Consider the following 19,755-nt stretch of genomic DNA (forward strand, 5'->3'; position numbering starts at 1 on the left):
CGTTAGTGACTATGGACGACAAGGTCGACTCGACGCTCCGTCTCTCGATGAAAAATCAGTGTCGAGGAAAAAACGGGAATTCGACTATCTTGGCTGAGCTCGTTTCACTGGGAAATTAACGTAGCGTCGCTTAAGCGAGAGAAAAATGTAGGAACCCGACGCCGGAGCTAAGAAACGTAATTCCGGGTGTAGCGGCGGAGGAAGGGGAAGATGGAAGGGCAAGGAGAAGGTTGAAAGTCTTTTATCGCTTGGCGCCATAAATCCGCGAGATGATCGGCTTTCAGCGAAGCGTGTTTCGCGGCTCGCTGCGGAAGAGTGCGGTACGGTGCGGCACGGTGCGGAGCGGCGCTTTAAGTCCTCGCGTTCTAACGGTGTTGCACTAGATCGAGCCTGTCGAACGATCTCATATATTATGCAAATAAAGGATTCAAAGTTTTACCCGGTAAAATATACGAGCCCCATTATACGGGATAAGACTTGGGTTGGCGCAGCCAACGTATCTCCCGCGAGGAGTCTCTCTTTACGTTCGCGGACGTTGCCGCGTAAATTACCTGTAACGTTGCTCGCTCGTGAATTTAGGCACGCACGCTCCTGCCCTTTTTGCCCGCCAGAGATTTCTCTCCAAGCTGGCGTATTATGTTTCCGCCATTCCGACACGCTAAGTGTACGAGAATTTTTGCAGCGCCGCGAGGCTGTGCTTTAACAGATACACGGACTTTAATAGCGTCATAATAGAGCGACCACGGAGCACGAAATACCGTATTCCAAAGAGTAAAAACTTGCTCGAGCTACACCTGACGCGGGTACGTCATGCGTCGGCGGTAAAAGATGTTCGTGGAAATACGCCCGGTTCGAATAAGCGATTTAATTGACGGGATCATACGTACGTCGTGTATCCACGTCAGCTTCGACCAGGGAGGATTAGCCCTGATGTGACACTCGAAGTAGACGTCGTCGCCCTCCTTGATGTCCTCCGGACTCAGCGTCGATCCAAGGTTCAGCGACACGATTGGAGGATCTGTAATCAGATTTCGCTCGGAGCGATTAGGGCGAAGGGGAAAAAGGTCGGGAAGCTCGATGAAATGGTCGGAGGCAAAAGTCGATACACCGTTCGTGCGAAGACCAGGTTAATAATCGCGAACGATTTTGTCCGATACCGGATGACAGGGTCACGCGGAGCGGGGTATCGCTGTCTGGCTTTTAGTATTTTTTCTCCTAAGGTCGGAGTACGATGAAGGGCTTGGATACGCTTTATCGTCACGGTAGGCTCCACCCTCGTAGAATTTCATCAACTCGATACCAGCTTAAGGCATGCTCTCTCGTTTCATCCGCATCGCCGCGACAACAACCACCACCACCACCACCAACGCTACGCGACCTCGTGTCCACGGTTCCGATAGGAAATATTTTTCTTCCTCTCAGATTCGCGAGTTCTACCTCTACCTGACCGCGAAGCTTCTTTACCCGTGATATACGACCGTCTCGATGTCAGGGGATTATCTTAATCCAAAATACTCGCCACGTACGCTGGCCCGATGTCGGGAACAAAGTTGCCGGTGAATTACAAGAAGGAAAAAGCTCTCGGCTCACCGCGCATGCTTATTCGCCTCATTTTTTCCTACCATTCCCTCCGACCTGAGTCCCGGTCTCATCACGATCAGACCTTCGACCTCCAGCTCGGCCAAGTTCCGCCAGACGCGCGATTTTTCGTCCGTCGTTGTAACGTGCCCGAAAAATTCCGCTGTTTCCTTCGTTGCTTCGCATCTCTCGTTTACCGTCTTCATTAGTTTAATCATACCAGTTTCTCTTAGCCCGCTCCCTCGCCGGGGAGTTTATTCTTCGGGCGTTCTCGCAGGATTTTATCGCGCGCCACGATAAATTCCCTCCTTTCCGGTGGCTCTTCTTTTCCCTCGTGCACCGCATCGCTGTGTACAGCTCTTTCGAGATAGTATTAATTAGCTCGATCGCGTCTATCCGCCGTTTCCTCCCTTGGCAGCCTCAAGCCCAACCCTGCTGCTTTTTAACTCTCGAACCTTCGTTGCATCCTTCCGCTACTTCTGTCCCTTGTTTTTCACCCTGCTCCACCACGCCACCGGCGGACTCCTCGTCTGGCATTGCAATAAATTCCACCCACCGTCCTCCCTTTTCATTTTCTTCCTCGTTTCTCGCGGATCGAGAGCTCCTCTATGTGTGCGTGTGTGTGTGTGTGTGTGAGACTGTGTATAGACGGGAACGAAGGCGGAGCACGAAAAAGTCTGGACGGACTCCCAAGGTAATGCGTAATTTCGACGACGTTGCTCGACGGTCAACGTAATTGGATACACGACGTGACGTTATTTCTCCTCCTCTCGCGATTTTTCACCTTTTTCCCTGCCCATCCCTGTCCCTCTCGGGGATATTTCTTTCCCGTGGCCGATACACCTGTATCATCCCTCGCGAAACAACGTTCGACAGCAGGCTCGCTAATCTTCCAACGAACGGACGCGAGTGCAATCTCTTCCGTCCTCGCCTGGCCGAGCTTCCAAATAATTAATCGCAAGAAATAGAAAAAGCTTGGCGAGTTCGTAACGGTCTCCAGTTCCCTCCCGATCGAACAGCAACGTCTCGGGAGTTTCGAAAATCTTAACGAGAAGTTAACAAGCACGAAACTGCGAAGCTCCCGCGTATCGAAATTTCTTCGCCGGAACTGGCACATTTTTTTCAACTTTTCCCTCCCTCCCCCCCTCCTCCAGTCGTCCCACCCACTTTGCGCGATTAATTTATTTCCCGGAAGCGCGAAAGGTGAATTCAAAGCTGGCAGAGAAGCTGCCGCGAAGGTTCGCGAATAAATATATAACGAACCCCCGCGACGTTCCCCCGAAGCTGGTTATCGCGTCGCAGGTGTGCCCCACGCGAGGAATGAAAATAATCTCGTAAAAAGGGGATTCACGGTCGCGTGATCTTCGATCGGCGGGTTTCACGAGGCAAACGGATCTGCTGTCCCGCGGAGAAGGAACTCGGCCGGGTTTTTAACCGATTCCACGGATTCGACGATCCGTCGACGACAAGTGGGGTGGCGGAGGGTAGTCCACAGGGGCGCGAAACGGGAACGAACACGGGGATGACGGAATACCGGAAGGGTATAAAGAAAGGGAGCGCGGATGCTCGCGGATCGACCGGAACGAGCGAATCCATCCACGGCACCCTTCTCCTCTTTACGAGCTGTCCGTCCCTATATGTCGCGTATATCTTCCTCTTCCTTTTTTGTTTTACGATCAACTAGACCGGCGAACGATTTCGCGGAGGTTCACCAACGATCGGCCTCGCTGAATTTCGGCTGTAATTCGGTGGAAATCCAGCGGAGGCCGTTTTATTGCGGCTGTAAAAACGGGGGCTGCGAGGGGGCGGAAGGGTGGCGAGGAAGACGACGGGGGGGTAGAAAGAAAGGGGCACGCTGTCGGAGAGAGGCGTGCTTTCGACGTAAAAAAGCTCGTAAATCGGCCGATTTCGCGATACGCTTGGATAGGAGACGAGAGCAGGGATACGCGAACCCGATGGCGATGCTCCATTTTTTTACGGCGCTCGCGCGACGCGTATGCATACATTAAGGCGCGTCGGTTGGACGAGGAATAAGTTCCGGAATCATCGAATATGCATTTAACGTCACGTACGCTCGTAAAAGGTCGGGGTACGAAAGGAATCCGGGTCTCCGCGGAAAGAGCGATAGAATATATATTTATCGTGTACTTACAGACCACGTCGATTTTCCAGGATTTCTCCACAAAAAGTCCCGTCACGTTGGGATTTTCGGCCCTACAGGTGATCGATTTCCCGTGATCCTCCACCCCCGGCTCGAACTCCACCATGCTCACCGTCCGATTCTCCGATCGCTCCTCCTGCGTCACAGATCGTTCAAAGTTACGCCAATTCTTTACAGGCTAAATGGTCCAAGATTAACGCGTTAAACGTCACGCCGGTTTTACGCGTCGTTCCGTTCACGCCACCGTTAGCCGTCATGCGGGCCCCTCCGGGCCGTACGGACCGGCGTGGCCTGAACGGAAAGAGTCTAGGGACCAGTGTGGCATTTACGTGGTAACAAGTACATGCCCCTGTTACGTATCTGGAAAATTAGTCTCGCATCGAGATGCCACGCGAGAGTCCAGTAGTCGGGGATTTAAACTTTCGGTTAACGATCGCTCGACTCGGCGATTTTTCTTTTGGACACGGATGCAATGAACGTAATCGGTCATTCGACCGGTCGTGGTGTAGGTGCGGGGTTAAGAAAGACGTCGAGCAAGTTACACGACAGGACACGACACTCGCGAGGATGATAAATTCCCTCGAATCATTTCCCTCGCGAAGAAAAGAAGATTCGGGTCCCGGTACGCGAGATTATCTCGCTTCCTCCCTCGAGAAGAAACTTTTCGATCTCGTCGAACGTTTCCACGGACTTTTGAAAATTCTTACGCGCGCAAGAATTTTCCCTCGTCGCGTCGTTCCCCCTAACGAGCTTCGTATCTCGTCCGTACCTCGGCGCGGTAAAAACTGTCCGGTTTTTTGTCCGCGCGGTGCCCTTTTGCCGGGGAGAGCGTAATTTCGGAAAATAATAATTTTAGCGGGTATCGCGAATTCCGTTTGGAGCGGCATCGCTCGGTTCAATTCCGCGGCGCAAGATGGCGAGGAACGAGAACGAGGGTAAAAGATAAAAAGGGGAAAAAGATAGGGAAACGAGTTCGACGGCAACTCGGTATGGTTAATTTTGGTTATATTAAGGTCGAGAGGCGGACCGTAAGCAACGCTGGCAACATCTGCTGGAAATTCATTCCTGTTAGCCCAGACTCGAAAGGACCCGAGTCCTGCTGCTAACGCCGTGGAATCCTTTCTAAAGACCGCCGCCGGATTCCACCGAGCGTGAATTTTCCCGGCAGCTTCTGACGCGCGCGAGACTCCACCGTCGTCGTCGTCGTCGTCGCGTTTTTCTATTTATTTTCCGCTGGTCGTCGGGAGAAAAAGCCGGCCGCTACTTCGACCGGGAATTTCGTTTCAAAGCGTGTCAACTGATACTCGGGCCGGCGCGGAAGCACGTTAAGGGGTCGCAACCGAAACTTTCCTCCGGCTGCACGCGTTCTCCCTCCGCTTTCCGCCGCCAGCAGCAGTTCTCTCTCGCCCCGCGGAAAAGACGCTTTCTTTTCCGCGCGTAACACAGGAATCCCCGTTATCCGACCGCCGGAATTACACTTTTTCCCGCGCTCGTCTAATTTTCCTCGCGCGAACGTTCTCGCCCGGCGACTGCAAGGGAAAAGGAGAGAAAAGGAGGATAAAAGGCGAAAGAAGGAGCCAACGAGAGAGAGAGAGAGAGAGAGAGATGGAGGCGTGGCGGAATTTCATTTAGAAATATTTATACGCTCTTAAGTGCACCGATGCGCTGGCGTTTCGAGCGAACGGGAAATAAAGATGATATATCGCGCGATTACACGCGGCTCTATCGCAGTTTTCTCGGAGCTTCCGCGCCGCTAACGAAACGCTTGCCGTGGTCGTGAAGCCACGTAATACGAAACGCGTGGCGAACGGGTAAAGACAGCCTGAATGACTATGGGATAATCAGGATGGTAATGCAATAGAAGCGGTCTACGTGTTCCGCCGCTTATAGGATCTGCTTACGTTAATATCTCTCCTTGGCTCTTCCTTCCACCCCTACGACCATCGCGCTAACCTTCCACCCCCTTTTCTTTCACGGAATTCCTTTCCAACAGCCAGCGTCGCTACTCTCTATCTCTCTCTCTCTCTCTCTCTCGTTCTCGAGCTCTCGCCCTCTAAAGCCACGTTACGAGGCTATATTTTATTATCCATCGCTTAGAGGTGGCGCCACCGAGAATTTTAAAGAGACGCGTCGCCACCTTCCACGTCGACGCTATGTCACCGCGCAAACGAGCAGCGACGTGTCCTTATCGTCCTGCTCGTTCGGCTCCTCTAACGTTCCTACGTTTCCCGTTCCTACCACCCTCGACCTCTGTCACCCGAGAATCGTCCTGCTACGTCTTCCCTAACGGGTGCTGCGAGCACTGCGAACCCGGGCAAAGTTGGATCAGCAGGGGCGAACAGCGCTACCTCTCGCTACCGACCCCGAGAACCCACCCGCGTTCGGATATTCGGCGTTCGCGGATGACTCTCGTCGCGAGATTTTACGTGTCGACTAGCGGCGGATGTCGCGAAGGCGACGGAGGACTCATTAAAATTCTCCGCGTTCCCTGAATATTCGATGCGCGCGGCAAGGCGTTGTCTCATCGGCGAATCTTCACACGTATCCGGTCCACGGCTCGTCAAAGAATTTTAATTTCGCCGCATAAAAGTTGAGCGAAGGAGCCGCTGGATGGCCGTCGCGGCGAGTCGTCACGGACACGGGTGTTTTGCGCGAATTAGAATTCAGCCGAGATTCCATCGGCGGCTGTCGTTTACTCCGTTAATCAGCGCGGGTCCGTTCGCAGGCCGTGGAAACGAATGGAGAGACAGAGAGAGAGAGAGAGAGAGAGAGAGAGAGGGAGAGCAGGTGCGAGAACGGACGAGGATATATCCGGCGTGGATCCGCCGTGGATACGCCGAGGCGTCGTTAAGCGCTGCGGCCAGGGCTTGTTAATGAACAACGCGAAATTAATTAGGGTCGCGCGTCAACGTGCCGAAGACAACGGCGCAGCGACGCCCGGCGTACACACGTGCGCCCAACGTTACATCTGTGATTCCGGATTATCGATAATGCGACCGCCTCGGGCCGGTGCCTAACCGTCGTGATTTAGGTGCCGGCGTATCTGTTCGCCCGACCGAACGCTAGATTAACTCGGACGGCGACGAGATTACGAATCGACGAGTCCTCGCGCGAATTCGATCTTGCCCCCTTAACACCCCTCCCTTCTGGCTTCGCCGCACTTACCTTGTCACGCTTCCCCACGGAAATATTTCACCCCGGAACCGCTTTAACAGCCGCGGATTACGCTCCTGTCGATCGTTTCTCTAAAGACAAATCCTCCCCGCGGAGAGTTCCGTCCCAACTTGCTCCGCGTTTCACCTACGCGAACGCAAATACGGGAGAACGCGAAGAAGATTGCTCGTGGACTGGACGCGCGGAGAGAAGCGGCTGAGAAGAAGCTTAACTCTCGCAGCACTGCTGCCAGTCGCTGGGAACCCGCTTCCCGACCTATCCCACCGGCGCGCATACATTATCGGCGAGGATCGAATACCCCCGTCGCCCTAGACGCCGATTTTCGCGCTCTGCTTTCGGAACAACCTAAAAGGGATTCTAACTTCGTAACGCGGGCCGCAGTTTCCCCGAAACTCCTAGTTATGGCTTTTGAAAGTGCCGTTGGAATGCGCGGCTTCGCGTCAGAGTCTTTCTCTTCATCGACGTTCCATTTCGCCGGTCAGATTCACGGTTCCGCTAAATACCTCCGCCTTGCCAGAGGTTATCTCTATTTCCGGCGTTCCTAAGACGGTTCGCTTCCACGTTCCGCGCGTTCTTTTCGCCCCTATCCCGTGACTATTTCGCCTCTCCTCGCGAAGGAAAAATGGCTGGTGCAGCTTTCCGCTTGTTCCCGATCCGCGAAGAATTCTCGTTAAAATCCGTCGCTGCGATTCGCTCTAACGATTTCGACGTTTCCCTCGTCCCTCTCGAAGACACGTATGCGCGTCGTAATGGCGCAACAACCTCGAGAACAAAGGGTTGCCAACCCTTCGCGTCTGCCGAACGTGCCGTATACCGAATGTATCTTGGCAGGTTCATTTCGCAGCCAATAACGATGCTCTTCGCAGCTCGGTTATCGGAAACAACGTCGAGCATCGCTGCTCGGGATCCAGAGTTCCCGATGCTCTTTCGCCGTATCGAGTCCACCAAAAGGCGAAACGAATTACTCGGCCGTTCGTTACTTTTCCGATCGATTTCGGAAATCCTTCGTTCGGCTACGGAATAAATCCTTCGTAAGCGCGCCATTCGTTTCTCGGTTGCAACAACGGCGTTGGTACCCGCCGCTATCGTAATTTCCATCGCGTTCCGCAGCACGCAACGCCGCCGTTCGACTCGTTCGACTACTCCGCCTTGAATCTCGAATTTTTTCCCTTTTTCCGCCACGTCGAATTACGCGTGTAACGTTAACGCGTTGAACGCCGTGTCAGTCACCGGTGATCGACGGATTCGATCAAAATTTCAACAACTCGTCGGCGATAGGGTTTAGAATTTCGTAAATTTAATCAACGCCGACGCAGCCACGCGAAATAAAAGCGTGCAGCCCGGAACGGGCGAGCGTGCCGGAATAATTTTAGTTTCATTCCATTCTCGCGTATTTAAAAAGCAAGAGCACGCGACGCAGTGGAAAATCGTAATAACGCGCCGTGCACACGAGGTAATAGAAACGGTTGTCCTTCGATTCAACGAAACGGAACGAGACGGGTGTACACGGAATGGACAACCTTTACATTCGTAACAACTCTCCACTGCCGTTTCTCCGAGCGAATAAAAGAACCGTTAGACCCCACTGTGCACCTACACGAGCGACACACAGGATTCGTCGGGTTGCTTTTATCGACGCCATTCGCCACCTGCGATTGTCGACCAACGTATCGAAGATATTATCCCGAAGAATTACCGGCAACGTAAAAATTAATAGACTCGACGGAATCCGCGCGACCGTTCTATTCAACCGAGTCTCGCTCAACCCTTGGGCCCAAGGTACGCGGAAACCGCGCGAAATCGTAGATCGGGGGTGCAGCGATCGCTCGAGCATGACTCGCGCGACGAGGGCGAAACGAGAGTCGGTTAAATGGGTGTTGCTTAATGGCCAATTAGCATACCGCCAATGAAAATATCTGGAGTCGACAGGTGTGGTTGCTTAATTCAATCGGTGCCCCTCGAAAGCACCGGTCCTACCTTTCAACCCCCGTCTCCTCGGCTCCAACTGCAGCCCCCCTTCCCGACCTCGCGCAATCGGACGCGACTCGAACCCGCGAAACCAATCCGTTCGAGCAGAGTGCCGTCGTTTCCCTTTTCCTCCTTTTCCCACCCTCGCTCGGACCCTTTCGTTTCCATCCCCGTTTTCATCCCCGTTTCTACCGCGCGACGTCTTCGTCTCGCGTCCCGGTCTTTCCACCGCTTTGACTCTGTTTCCGAGCCGAGAATCTCTCCCGAGAAAAGATTCGCCGCCGAGGGGTATAGTTATCGGTTCCCCGGAGCGTTTCGACCTTTTCAACCGTTTCCTATCTCGCTTTTCCGCTCTCTCGCTGCCTCTCTTCTTTCCCTCTCGGAGCTGTTTCGAAAGACAGCTCGATACTCGTTCCTCGTAACCCCCTGCCCGGTCAGAGGTACCAGCGGGACATCGAGTAGGTCGCGCGATTTAGCGACTGTTTCGCCGAGAGGACCCTTTGTCGCGTCGCGAGCCGCGCATCCTCCGCAAACTTCTCGTTAGGGGTTCGACGGGGCTCGTTAACGGGACGATCGCTTTTCAATCGCGACTATCACGAATCGGTAGTTTGGTAGCGAGTATCGCGCGATAATATGCAGAGTCGCGGCGCTGCAGAGGGAACGAGGAGCGAGTGTCTTTAATCGCCATGGCCGACTATTAGCTCGGTGGCAGGACATTAAGCGGAAGGACGGAAGTAGCGAGGCGTAATTCACGGGATACGGACATTCCGATTTAAATTTTCGAGCAAGTGAAATTGAAATACCTTAGTGTCAGGACGCGTTACCGTATTTCATCGTAGCAGCGTCCAGCCCTCGAGGAGCGGCCAGGTTAATTAACGAGTACCAGCCCTACGCGCCGGCTATAATAAGCAGCTTAGCTGTTAATTAAATGCCGCGCGCTACCTTTTGTTCCTCCGTCGGAAGCACGACAAATTTCGTTAAGGTGATGCGCTAATAATTAGAAAGCGATAGCGGGCCGGATTATCGGGCTCTGGTTGCGCGAATAATGGGCCGGCGGTGCACGCACGGGGGAATATTTTCGGCAGCCGACGACGTTAATAAGTTAGTCGGCATCCCTCCGCGTCCTACCGACTATCGATATCGTATTATCCGGCCGTTATGAAATTATCCCGAGGAAATCGAATTTCCAGCCGATGAAGTTAGACCGCGGCATCTTAATTTCACCCTCGCGCACGACGAACCTTCCTGTCTTTCCGACACCGTCCCACCGCAGCCCGGATACGCGTTACGAGCAACGGAAACTTTGTCGAGGAAATTTAGCGAAGCAAGCATTAGTGGCGTACCGGCGCCTCGTCTTTGTTTATTTCATGCCAACGACGACGACGACGACGACGACGACGACGACGACGACGACGAGGAGGACGAGGATGAGGACGAGGACGACAATGAAGGACGATGTAGGATAAAGGGAAAAAAAGAAAAGTTTCGACTAAAAGAAGATACCATGGAAACCGGGCTTTGTCTCGGGAACAAAGGGTGCACGCGAGATCTTCGAAACGGGATAAACAATCTAAGGTTCTAACCGCGATTACTCGTTATTTTTTCTTTCTTTTTTTTTTTTTTTATTTTCTCACCGTGGTGTGTTTCAGCTGTCTTCTCCGTCCCTTGTACCAAGTTATCACCGCCGGTGGCCTCGAGCCCGTCGTCTCGCATTCCACCTCGTAACGTTTCCCGGCCAACAGAGACTCGTTCCCGACTCCCTTTTTTCCTGGCCTCCTTATGGTCGCCGTCAACGGTTTCACTGAAAATCAAGCAGCGTCTATTACGTTTGCCGATCGATCGAGAACGATCCGTCTCCTTTTTCCCTGCTTCTTTTTCTCGAATCACGGACTGCCGCTAATCGCGCGGACAGACCACGCTAATCGGGCGCGATAATTAAAGCGAACCGATAATTAAGGCGGACAAACGAGCGCGGGATACGCGAGCACGATGCAAATCGTGCGGCCGATTTAACGCTGTAAAACCCCGACAGATCAATTGCCCGTCATTTGTCATTTCCGAAGCTTGCTCCGGTCCTCGCTCCGAGCGTTCGCTTTCAGGCTTTCGCGCGAAAATACGGAAAACCGCTTGCTAATCTTCCATCTTTCCGTCCCCGGTTTCCTCCTGCCTTTCACGCTCGATCGATCGATAGATTCGCCGATCGATCAATGGGATCCGGCTATCCTCGGGATCGCGAATTATTTGCCAATTTCTTTCGAGAGTTCCCGCTCGCGATAACGATCGTTACACGCGGTAAACATTGATTTTTCAACGCGTGTGTAAACGCGCGGAACGATACCGTTTCGAGCGAGGCGACGATCGCTTTGACGGACGATAAATCCGAGTATCCAATTGGCCAATACCGGCCAGATACGATCCGTTCGTGCGTGAAATATGAAAACTACGAGAACAGCTTCCGTGGCTGCGTACGCTACACGCCACTGTTTCGTCTCTCTGCCCGACCACGCTGCTCGCGATAATGAGTTTCCACATTTTTTCCCCTCTGCTTTTCTTTCTCTCGTCCTTCTCTCGTTCGTTCGTACTTCTTTGCTCGCGGACGTTTCGTTTCTGCTCGTTTGACCAGGTAACGCGAGAAGGACGTTTCGGTCCCGCGATAACGAGCATCGCGGTCTCGGAACAGGGTCTAAATATGGCCGATAGCGGAGCGAGTCGCGCTGTATTACAAATTTTTCGACGAACAGCACACCGGGTCGCGTGCACGCAAATATTTGATTTGCCGGATTTCCGGAAGCACCGGCCTTTTCGATTATCCGCAATCTCGTCGATCCTCCGCACCCCCGACAGCCGTCTAGCCCGGCCGCCGCTCGCCTCGTCACCGTTCAGGGCTTTTTTAATTTCTCTTTCGTTTTTTGTTCCACCAGCCATGAGATGAATACACGCTCGATGCATGGTCACTTGGTGCAGGTCGCGAAAATCAAAGAGCGGGCATCGATCAATCTCCCTTTTCCCTCTTCGTTTCGTCCCTGCCTCTCTGTCTCGCACCCTCTCGCGCGCCTACGCCATCTTTCCCTCTTTGTCGCACCCTCTCCACCTCTCTCTCACCTCTCTCGTTCACCGTTCGTTTCGTTATCTCTGCGCACGAAGCGCAGAATTTTTTTTTTCCGCTCGTCGCTATGATGGGTGTTCTCGTTCACCAATAACGGGTCTTCAATTTCGTCGTTCGCTTGGCCGAAAATTTCCTGACTTTCGGAAGCACCGATCATTCGGTACCGATCAATCACAGTGGTGGTGGCGGCGGTGGTGGTGGTGGTGGTGGTGGTGGTTGCGATCGTCGTTACCGTCGTCGGTGTTTTCCTTTTCGCGGGAAGTCAGCTTCCGGACACGACGAACCTCGTGGAAATGGACAGGGACGAAACGGGGAAGTAGAGCCGGTAAATATTTCGCGGGATCTCGTCGTCGAACGTTTATTCGTCGAGCTGATAGGATGGAAGGAGAGTCGGTGATAGGACGGAACGAAATTTCCTTTAGGCGTATCCGCCCTCGTGCGAGTGTTCCTCCCTCGTTGCGGTAACGACGCCAGCCTCGCAGCGTCGGGGTAGATAATTGATCTATGAATTTTTCAGTTTACTCTCGAAATTAGTATTTCGTCGTTCCAGGTTATTGGGCGGTCGCGAGTTAACGAAGAATTCTAATTTTCAGAAAGCTCGAGGTTACCTCGCTTTCATGGTTCTTCGGTTTCCTTCGGCCAACGAGAGAGAGAGAGAGAGAGAGATGGATGAGCCAGGTGGGGCTCGAGGCAGGATTTAATATATTTCTCGTCTTATCTTCCCTTATCTTCCCTTAAAGGCGATTCACAGCGGCGAGGGAGCAAAGGATGTTGGCCCACTTTTGCTGTCTCGTAGATGTTATCGTTAATGCGGGACAAGATAGGCTCGGGGTGAGGCTTCTGATTTGTTGGCCACGCGATAAGAATTTGTATCTACTTCTTGTCTTTATTTCATTCCTCTTTTAACGACGATCCGCCATCGCCTATGGCGAATGGCCCTCAACCCCGGGCAATCCGATCCTATCCACCCTGTCCGCTGCCTACCACCCACCCCTCTCGCTCCACGGATCCGATGGTCCGTGGAGGAGGGATGGGAGAAAAATACCGGATAATTGTTACTCACGATTAAGATCCAAGGAAATCGTGGCTTCCTTTGGCTCGATCAGGTCCGTGTTTCTCGCCTGGCACGTGAAATTCGCCCCGAGCGCCGTCCTCGTGATGGGCTGCAGTGTCAGCCTATCGACAGAGATCCATTAATCCCGATGGATTTCTAATTAAACCGGCTCCATCTGCCACGCGAAATCTCGCTCCACGGGGAAAAGAAGCGGAAACGGCACGGAGACCTTACCTGTTCTCGATGACGTCGCCGGCGTTCTTCTCGTACTCCTCGTCTTTCACCTGACCATTGACGAGCCACCGAACCATGGGTTCCGGCTTGCCTGCAAAGCACGAATTAACGAACCGTGAAGAACGAGGAGAAACGTCTCGCGGCGAGATTTAGAGCCCGTAATTTTTATTCGCCGCTGTCCCGCCGCGAAAGCGGAAGCGGAAGCGGAAACGGACACGGAAACGGATACGGAAACTCCGTTCTCGCGTTCGTTTCGGCGAAACGTTCGACCGGGTAACGACTCGACGAACGGCTCGATCGAATCGGAACGAGTGCCCGAAGTGCGAAGATTTACGAAACGGCGAGCAGAAAACACCAGGCCGTGGCGCGCGAAAGTCGAGGAAATCGCGGCGGGGCCCCTTGCAGGGGGCCGTAACGACCGGTGAAAAGTGATTTTCGAGGGTGGAGGAAGACTCGGAACGGGTTTCGACTGGCGGGGTCGGAGAAACGGGGCGAATATCCGTAGCCAGGGCGAAGCTGGCCAGACAGCGAGACGGCGAGATGGGGAGAGGAACGCGAGTAGTAGTGGACAGGGGAATCGTGTACAGAGGGCTGGGACGAGCTTCGACGGAGCTACTAAAGGCTAGATGAGTTCCCGGGAACTTTTAAATTAGCCGATACCCCGGAGTTTTGGATGCGGTACTTCAGACAAAACCTGGCAGACTTCGCGTCGGCTCGGGGTGGCCGTCGCGGCGCGCAGGTTGCCTCGATAACCGGCCGCGTTATAGTTTCTCCGGCAGATCGATGAATATCAATTATAGAAGCACGGACAAACGGAAGAACGGATGAAAGCGACCAAAGTATCGAATGCGAGACTACACCGATCTCGCGGTAAATGGCAGCGTATACGTATCGCGAGATGGAATCGATCGCGTGCTCGGCGAGAATCGAGCCGGAATTTTTCGCGTACGGTATGGGTATAGGGCTCGGATGATAAATAAGGGCTCGCCGGGCGTTTCTTCGATCTCTTTAACCGGTAACCCTTCGCGATCTACGTGCTTCGCGAAAGTAGCGTTTATCGGAAATAAATGGTTGGAAGAGGAGGGTAGCGAAGGCATACCGTATCGGGTTCTCGATTCGACGGAATGTTCCGTGGATAGACTCCGTATTATATCACGGATTTACATATCTCTGGCGAATAATACGCGGTTCCGTGGCTAGATGCATATTTTTGTTGGAAAAGCTGCCGGTTAAGGTGATAAAATGGCGCGGGGTGATATACGAGCGTTATAAGAAGCAGGTATGCCGCCGGTAATGGGTGAGAAATCATAAAGCGAGAAAAACCGCGGTGCGTCTATCGGGCGTGGAAATTCTTCGGTTAGGGGAACAGGCACCGGAAGTAGTAGCCCTGGCGCCGCGATAGCCCAGCTCGCGTTCCCCGTTTCATTGTTATTCACGATGCCACGACGACCCAGGAATCGCAATTTAATCAGGCCCGGACGCAACATCCCCGCGACACTTAAAATTGCAAGCTTGATCTCCGATGGAAGCTGGCTTAGATTAACTCGGCGTCATTGTTATTCACGATGCTCGTCGAACTAGATTGCGTTTTAACCGTCTCGTTCTTTCCGTCCTTCCGCGCTCCACCCTTTCCTCCTTCTCGATCGCGTCACGGAGAAAAATGAAAAAATAACAAGGGAGAGAAAGGGAGAAAAGGAGAAAGGGAGAAAGGAGAGACGAGAGAGGTTGGAATTCAGTCGTCGCCTGGGAAAATTTCATCGTCGACCCGAGTCAGACTCGGTGCGCTATCCGGCGAGTCGTTAAGTTTCGGATCGCGGAACGAAAAAGCCTGTGAGGTGGGAGATTTTTCAAGGAGACGGAATACGGTCACGAAGACAGGATAGAGCTCGGCCAGTTAATTCGTAAGCTCGGCCGTGAGGTCGTTTGCACGAGTGCTTAAGGGCGAGAGCTAGGTCGTAGCGTGGTTGCGTGGCCGCGGAAAGGGAGAGAAGGACTAGGTTGTCTGGCTTTAGCCCCGGTCTGGGTTAGGTCTTGGAATGGCTTCGGTACGCCCCTGGCGTTGACTTTAACTGCCGGACTATATCCGAACTCCCTCCCAAACCGAGGGCTCCCTTAAAACGACGACAACACCGCCGCTATCTGCGCGGCAGGGGGCACTAAAGTGCGGATTTTAATCCGCGGATACCGGACGATATCTCGCAGGATTAAGACCGGTCCACAGCTATTCGCCCACATCTAACAAGTTTACCGTCGGTTCGAACTCCGCTTAAGGCAAATACCAGCCGCTGAGACTCGAGATCCTTGCCAGAGTTCCTCCTTCGTCGACTCTGCTCCCTTTATTCAACCTTGCACTCCCGTCGTCCCCTGCGTTTCATCGCCACCTTGATTCAGGACCTCTCGATTCGGGATTATCGAGCAAGCGTCGATAACCTCAACCTACTGTCTCCGTTCTCTCCCTTTCACGAATATACGTCGGGACTCTCCGCGTTGATTAATTCGTTCGTCCGCTCCGACCCCGACGGAATAAAACTCGCTACGCGCAGATGTTTACAGGCGGAAGCCTCGAGTTTCCATTCGAAACGGTTCGTTCCGGGAAACGGAATAACGGGATATATGGCGCGTCGCAGGAGTTGCAGTTGTCCGAGTGGCGGAGGACGAGGAAACGCGGCCAGAGGCCGAATCCGCGATGTCCCGGCGAAATTTCGTAATATTTTTAATGGACAAAGGGCGACAGATATATGGCGGCGGGGCCCCAATGCCGATACGAGGAAATTTAACTCGCTTTGCGAACGGCGACGGAACATTGTCCGCTCTGCTCTCGAATAATTTTTAATATCTTTTATGGCGCCGCGAGTTTCCGGTTTCGCGGGGGTGGATTGAAAAATAAATATTCCCCGCACTCGGCCAATACGACACGGATAGATCGCGGTCCCGCGACATTATGCGCGCACCCCGGGGAAATAGGCAAAGTGCATCGCGCGCTCGATGACGCGAGAGAAAGAAGGAAGACGAAGAAAAGGGGCGGAACGGTGTTCCCGGCACTCCGGAAGACGATTATCCGAGTAAACTGGCTTGTTGCGTTGCCCAGATACGACCGGTCGGCCGACAGGGGATAAAATATCCGAGCTTTAAATTTTACGATCGCGAAAACGTGGTCAGAATCCAGGGACGAATTTCGATCCCGAAATTAATGGCCGTCCGATTCTACGTCTACCGCGAGGGACCCGCTAGACGCGAGACGGCAGGGAGACCCGCTTTCGCGGAGAAGTCGCTCCCGTTCGCCTTGACCTTCCTTTCATCGTTTTCTCGTGCTCGTGCAACGTCTCAAAGGAATTCGTTTGGGCGATGCCGGAAGGGGATTGGCGAAAAGCGGGAGAGCAGAGGAGACCGATGCATTGGATTCGAGGGCTGCAATAAACGAGAACGTTGCCTCGGAGGTTGCAGTAATACGTCCACTCTCTATGATCAGGGGGGAAAGAGATTCAAAACGAGGATCGGCCCTGCCAATAAGGTGGGAAAATGATTTCCCGAGCATCGAGTTTTCTCGGGCACCGACAAAGCGGATCTCTCTTCGCGTTAGGTTAGATAGATACGTATACGTACGTCGTCGGCCGAGGAAAAAGGGGGCTGGGGGAAGGGTTGGGGAGTCGGCGTGGAGCGTTAGGGAGCGAGATAGGGCTAGAAGAAATAGGGGAAGAAAAGCTGGCGTTCGCGCGCGTATACACCCTCGAAGTAGGACCCTCGATTCTTTCCGGGCACGAAGTCGAGTAATTGGCGATAAATCCTGCAAGCGGGCCGAGTCGTAAAATTTTCTCACCGCTATTGCCATAAATTATAGATAACACGGAATGCCGTGGAGGAAGTTAGGCTTAGTTGTAAATCGCGTATAATAGAGCGGTCGAGAGAGGGCTATGGATGCACGAGGACGAGACGGGCCACGGTTAAACGTTAACAACCCCGTCCTACCTCGCGTCTTACCCCCCACGCGATAACGAACGCGATCTTTGCCCTGGAACCGATACCGGGGGATCGTCGATCGCCACCCGACCAGCAACATTGCGACACGGGTCAGCGAAATTTTTGCCGCTTCTTCGTTTCGGCATTAACGCGAATCTCATTTACGGGAAATCCTCGCGTCCACCAATTACGCTTAATCGCTGATGGCGGAGCGGCGCGGAAAACCGAGGGAAATATTTAACGTTCGCCGCGAGAAAGATAAAGCCCCGCGTATTAACGCGTGTCTCGTGTAATTAACGCGGGGTGTCCGCGTCAGGTTTTTTCGTTTTAAACGACCCCGTTCCGCGGCGAAAATGACCAACGAGGAGGAGCAACGGGAACGAACGTCGAAGAGAGGACGTGACGCGTTTTTACCGCGTCGTTGCGTCGCGGCTGCGGGATCTCGCCGCGGAACCGGAAGAAGAATCGCGAGAGCGAACCGTGGTTTCCGCTCTCGAATTTCCAGTCGGCTCGTTTCCGTCGGCTCTACCCGAAGATTAGACAACCGCGCCGTGGTAAAAGGCAAATGCGGTTTCTCCCCCGAAATCGCAACGCCCGTGAGGAAGGACAGCCAACCGGAAGGCGAATAAAGTCACCGATTATTCAGCACCGGGATAACGGTTTTCGTTTTTCCCGCCCTCTGTCGGGCGCCAAAGTTTCTCCGATTTCGCCGTGGCGGAATCGGCCGCGAAAAGGCTGTCGCGGAAAATTCGATATCGAATTGCGCAATGTCCAAACAAAGTGCCTATATAGATGCGGCGAATAAGCTGGCAATAAAACGCGCGGTCGGCAAATTTTTTACGACCCTGAAAAGATCGCGGCTATACGACGTCTCGTTTGAATAATCGGATCTATCGTGGTATCGTTCACCGCCGGGATGGTTTTTTCCGCGTAAATAACCTGTATCGGCGATTTCCCTGGATCTTGCGTCGCGGCGCGACAGCGAGAGGGAGCGGACGAAAGTCGGGGCCGCGCGCATTAACATTTAATCGGTAAAGTATACCCGGGCGTAATTTCGCATTGGCGGCCACAGCGTTCCCGACCCCCCTCGGCCTTTCGATTGAATTGCAAATCTTTGCGGGCATGCCGCGAGGACAGAAATGGCGGCAGAAACTTATCGCGAGCCTCGGCTACCCTGGCCTGGTTAAGAAGCGAGACGGCGCGATCGCGATGGCCGTGGGAGCGAGGCAAATAGACGAGCGGAACCGACAGAGAGCGTGGAAAAGTTTGTCGCTGGAAATCAAACAAACACCGGAATCGCGAAATTTCAACGGATGGCTTTGTGTCACGGATGGAAGCGATATCGGCAACCGATACACTCGTCCGGGTTCAAGTATAAATTTCGCATGCTTTAGCGACGCGACGGGGGCAAAACGGCGAAAAAAGGAGAAAGGACGGATAAATAAATAAATGAAATAAAAATGTCGGATGAGATATTGGACGCGAAAGGGAATCGCCGAGATGGACGATCTTCGACCCCCTGTTCAAGTATGATTTACAATTAAATGAAAATTCTAGGCCCCGTTTGTCCGGGATCGTTCGCAACCGTTCCGCTGGCGTATTGTTAAGGATAAGCCGATCTTCTCGATATTCAATTTATACGCCGCAGTGCGTATGATCGATGCGCAGCGTCGATGCAATTCCCATCGAATCTGCATACGGCAGTATTCCTGGCTTCGCATTTCGATGTATTCATCGAGCTTCGGGATCGACGATGAGTATCGAACGGTCATCGTACACCTTCTGTATTTGTACCATAGTTATCCAGTTTACGACGTATCGGGCGAAACGATATTTTCGCGTCCTCGTCGGGATTCTCGGGCGATTCGCGATCGTGCAAGAATCCCCGGCCAGCCGCGCGGTAACCGCATTTAATCGCGGCCGAATGACAGGAAAGCGTCCGCCGGTCTGGGAGGAAGCCCGGGCACGGGCAAGAGGGAAAAGTGGCTGCAGAGGCAGGGGGGATGAAATAATCTTTTAAGGCAGCCGAAGAAGTTGCCGCAGTTATAAACAGAAATTTAGATCCAGTTGCCAAAGTAAACACCGGAACCTCGGTAGTTTGGTGCTTCCTCTCCCGTTCCACTTCAGAACGCTTGATCCTCCGTACCCTCTGCTTCTCCCCCCCCCCCATGCTTCGCCGCACCCTTCGCCGCCAGTGCTACCTGCCTCCTCGGCAAGGACTTCCTCTCCTACCGCCTTCTTCTCGGCGTAGAACTTTTCACTTAGCTCCCTTCGTCGATAAAAAGTTGCCTGATCTAATAACTGGCGACACCGGTGACTCCGCCAGCCCTTCCTACCGCCCTTGCTACCCTCCCCCCGTCTATCGCACCGCCATTCTTCATTTCCTTTCAACGTTTCCCGATCGAACTTCCTCCCCTCCCCCGCGATCTCGCGACGAGCTAAACAGCGGATCCACGAAACACACCGGTGAATCTTCGATCGCCGGGGATAAGATTCGCGAAGGAAAACGAGTCCGGCTTTGTC

At 53.3% G+C, this 19,755-nt stretch overlaps 1 protein-coding gene across 1 annotated transcript in view; it reads right to left on the minus strand.

The window, feature by feature from the left end:
* The window catches only part of LOC108551629 (nephrin), a 279,049-nt gene that overhangs the window by 33,588 nt on the left and 225,706 nt on the right, over positions 1–19,755 (minus strand). The window contains exons 5-9 of the mRNA XM_017905856.1: positions 13,276–13,366; positions 13,051–13,163; positions 10,516–10,682; positions 3,731–3,875; positions 888–1,018 (exon numbers count right to left, since the gene is read on the minus strand). Coding sequence (XP_017761345.1) covers positions 888–1,018; positions 3,731–3,875; positions 10,516–10,682; positions 13,051–13,163; positions 13,276–13,366 — 647 coding nt within the window. The remainder of the gene's footprint in view (positions 1–887; positions 1,019–3,730; positions 3,876–10,515; positions 10,683–13,050; positions 13,164–13,275; positions 13,367–19,755) is intronic.

The sequence above is a fragment of the Eufriesea mexicana genome, unplaced genomic scaffold, assembly GCF_001483705.2.
Source record: "Eufriesea mexicana isolate 0111107269 unplaced genomic scaffold, ASM148370v2 scaffold4786, whole genome shotgun sequence".
In the NCBI taxonomy this organism is placed as follows: domain Eukaryota; kingdom Metazoa; phylum Arthropoda; class Insecta; order Hymenoptera; family Apidae; genus Eufriesea; species Eufriesea mexicana.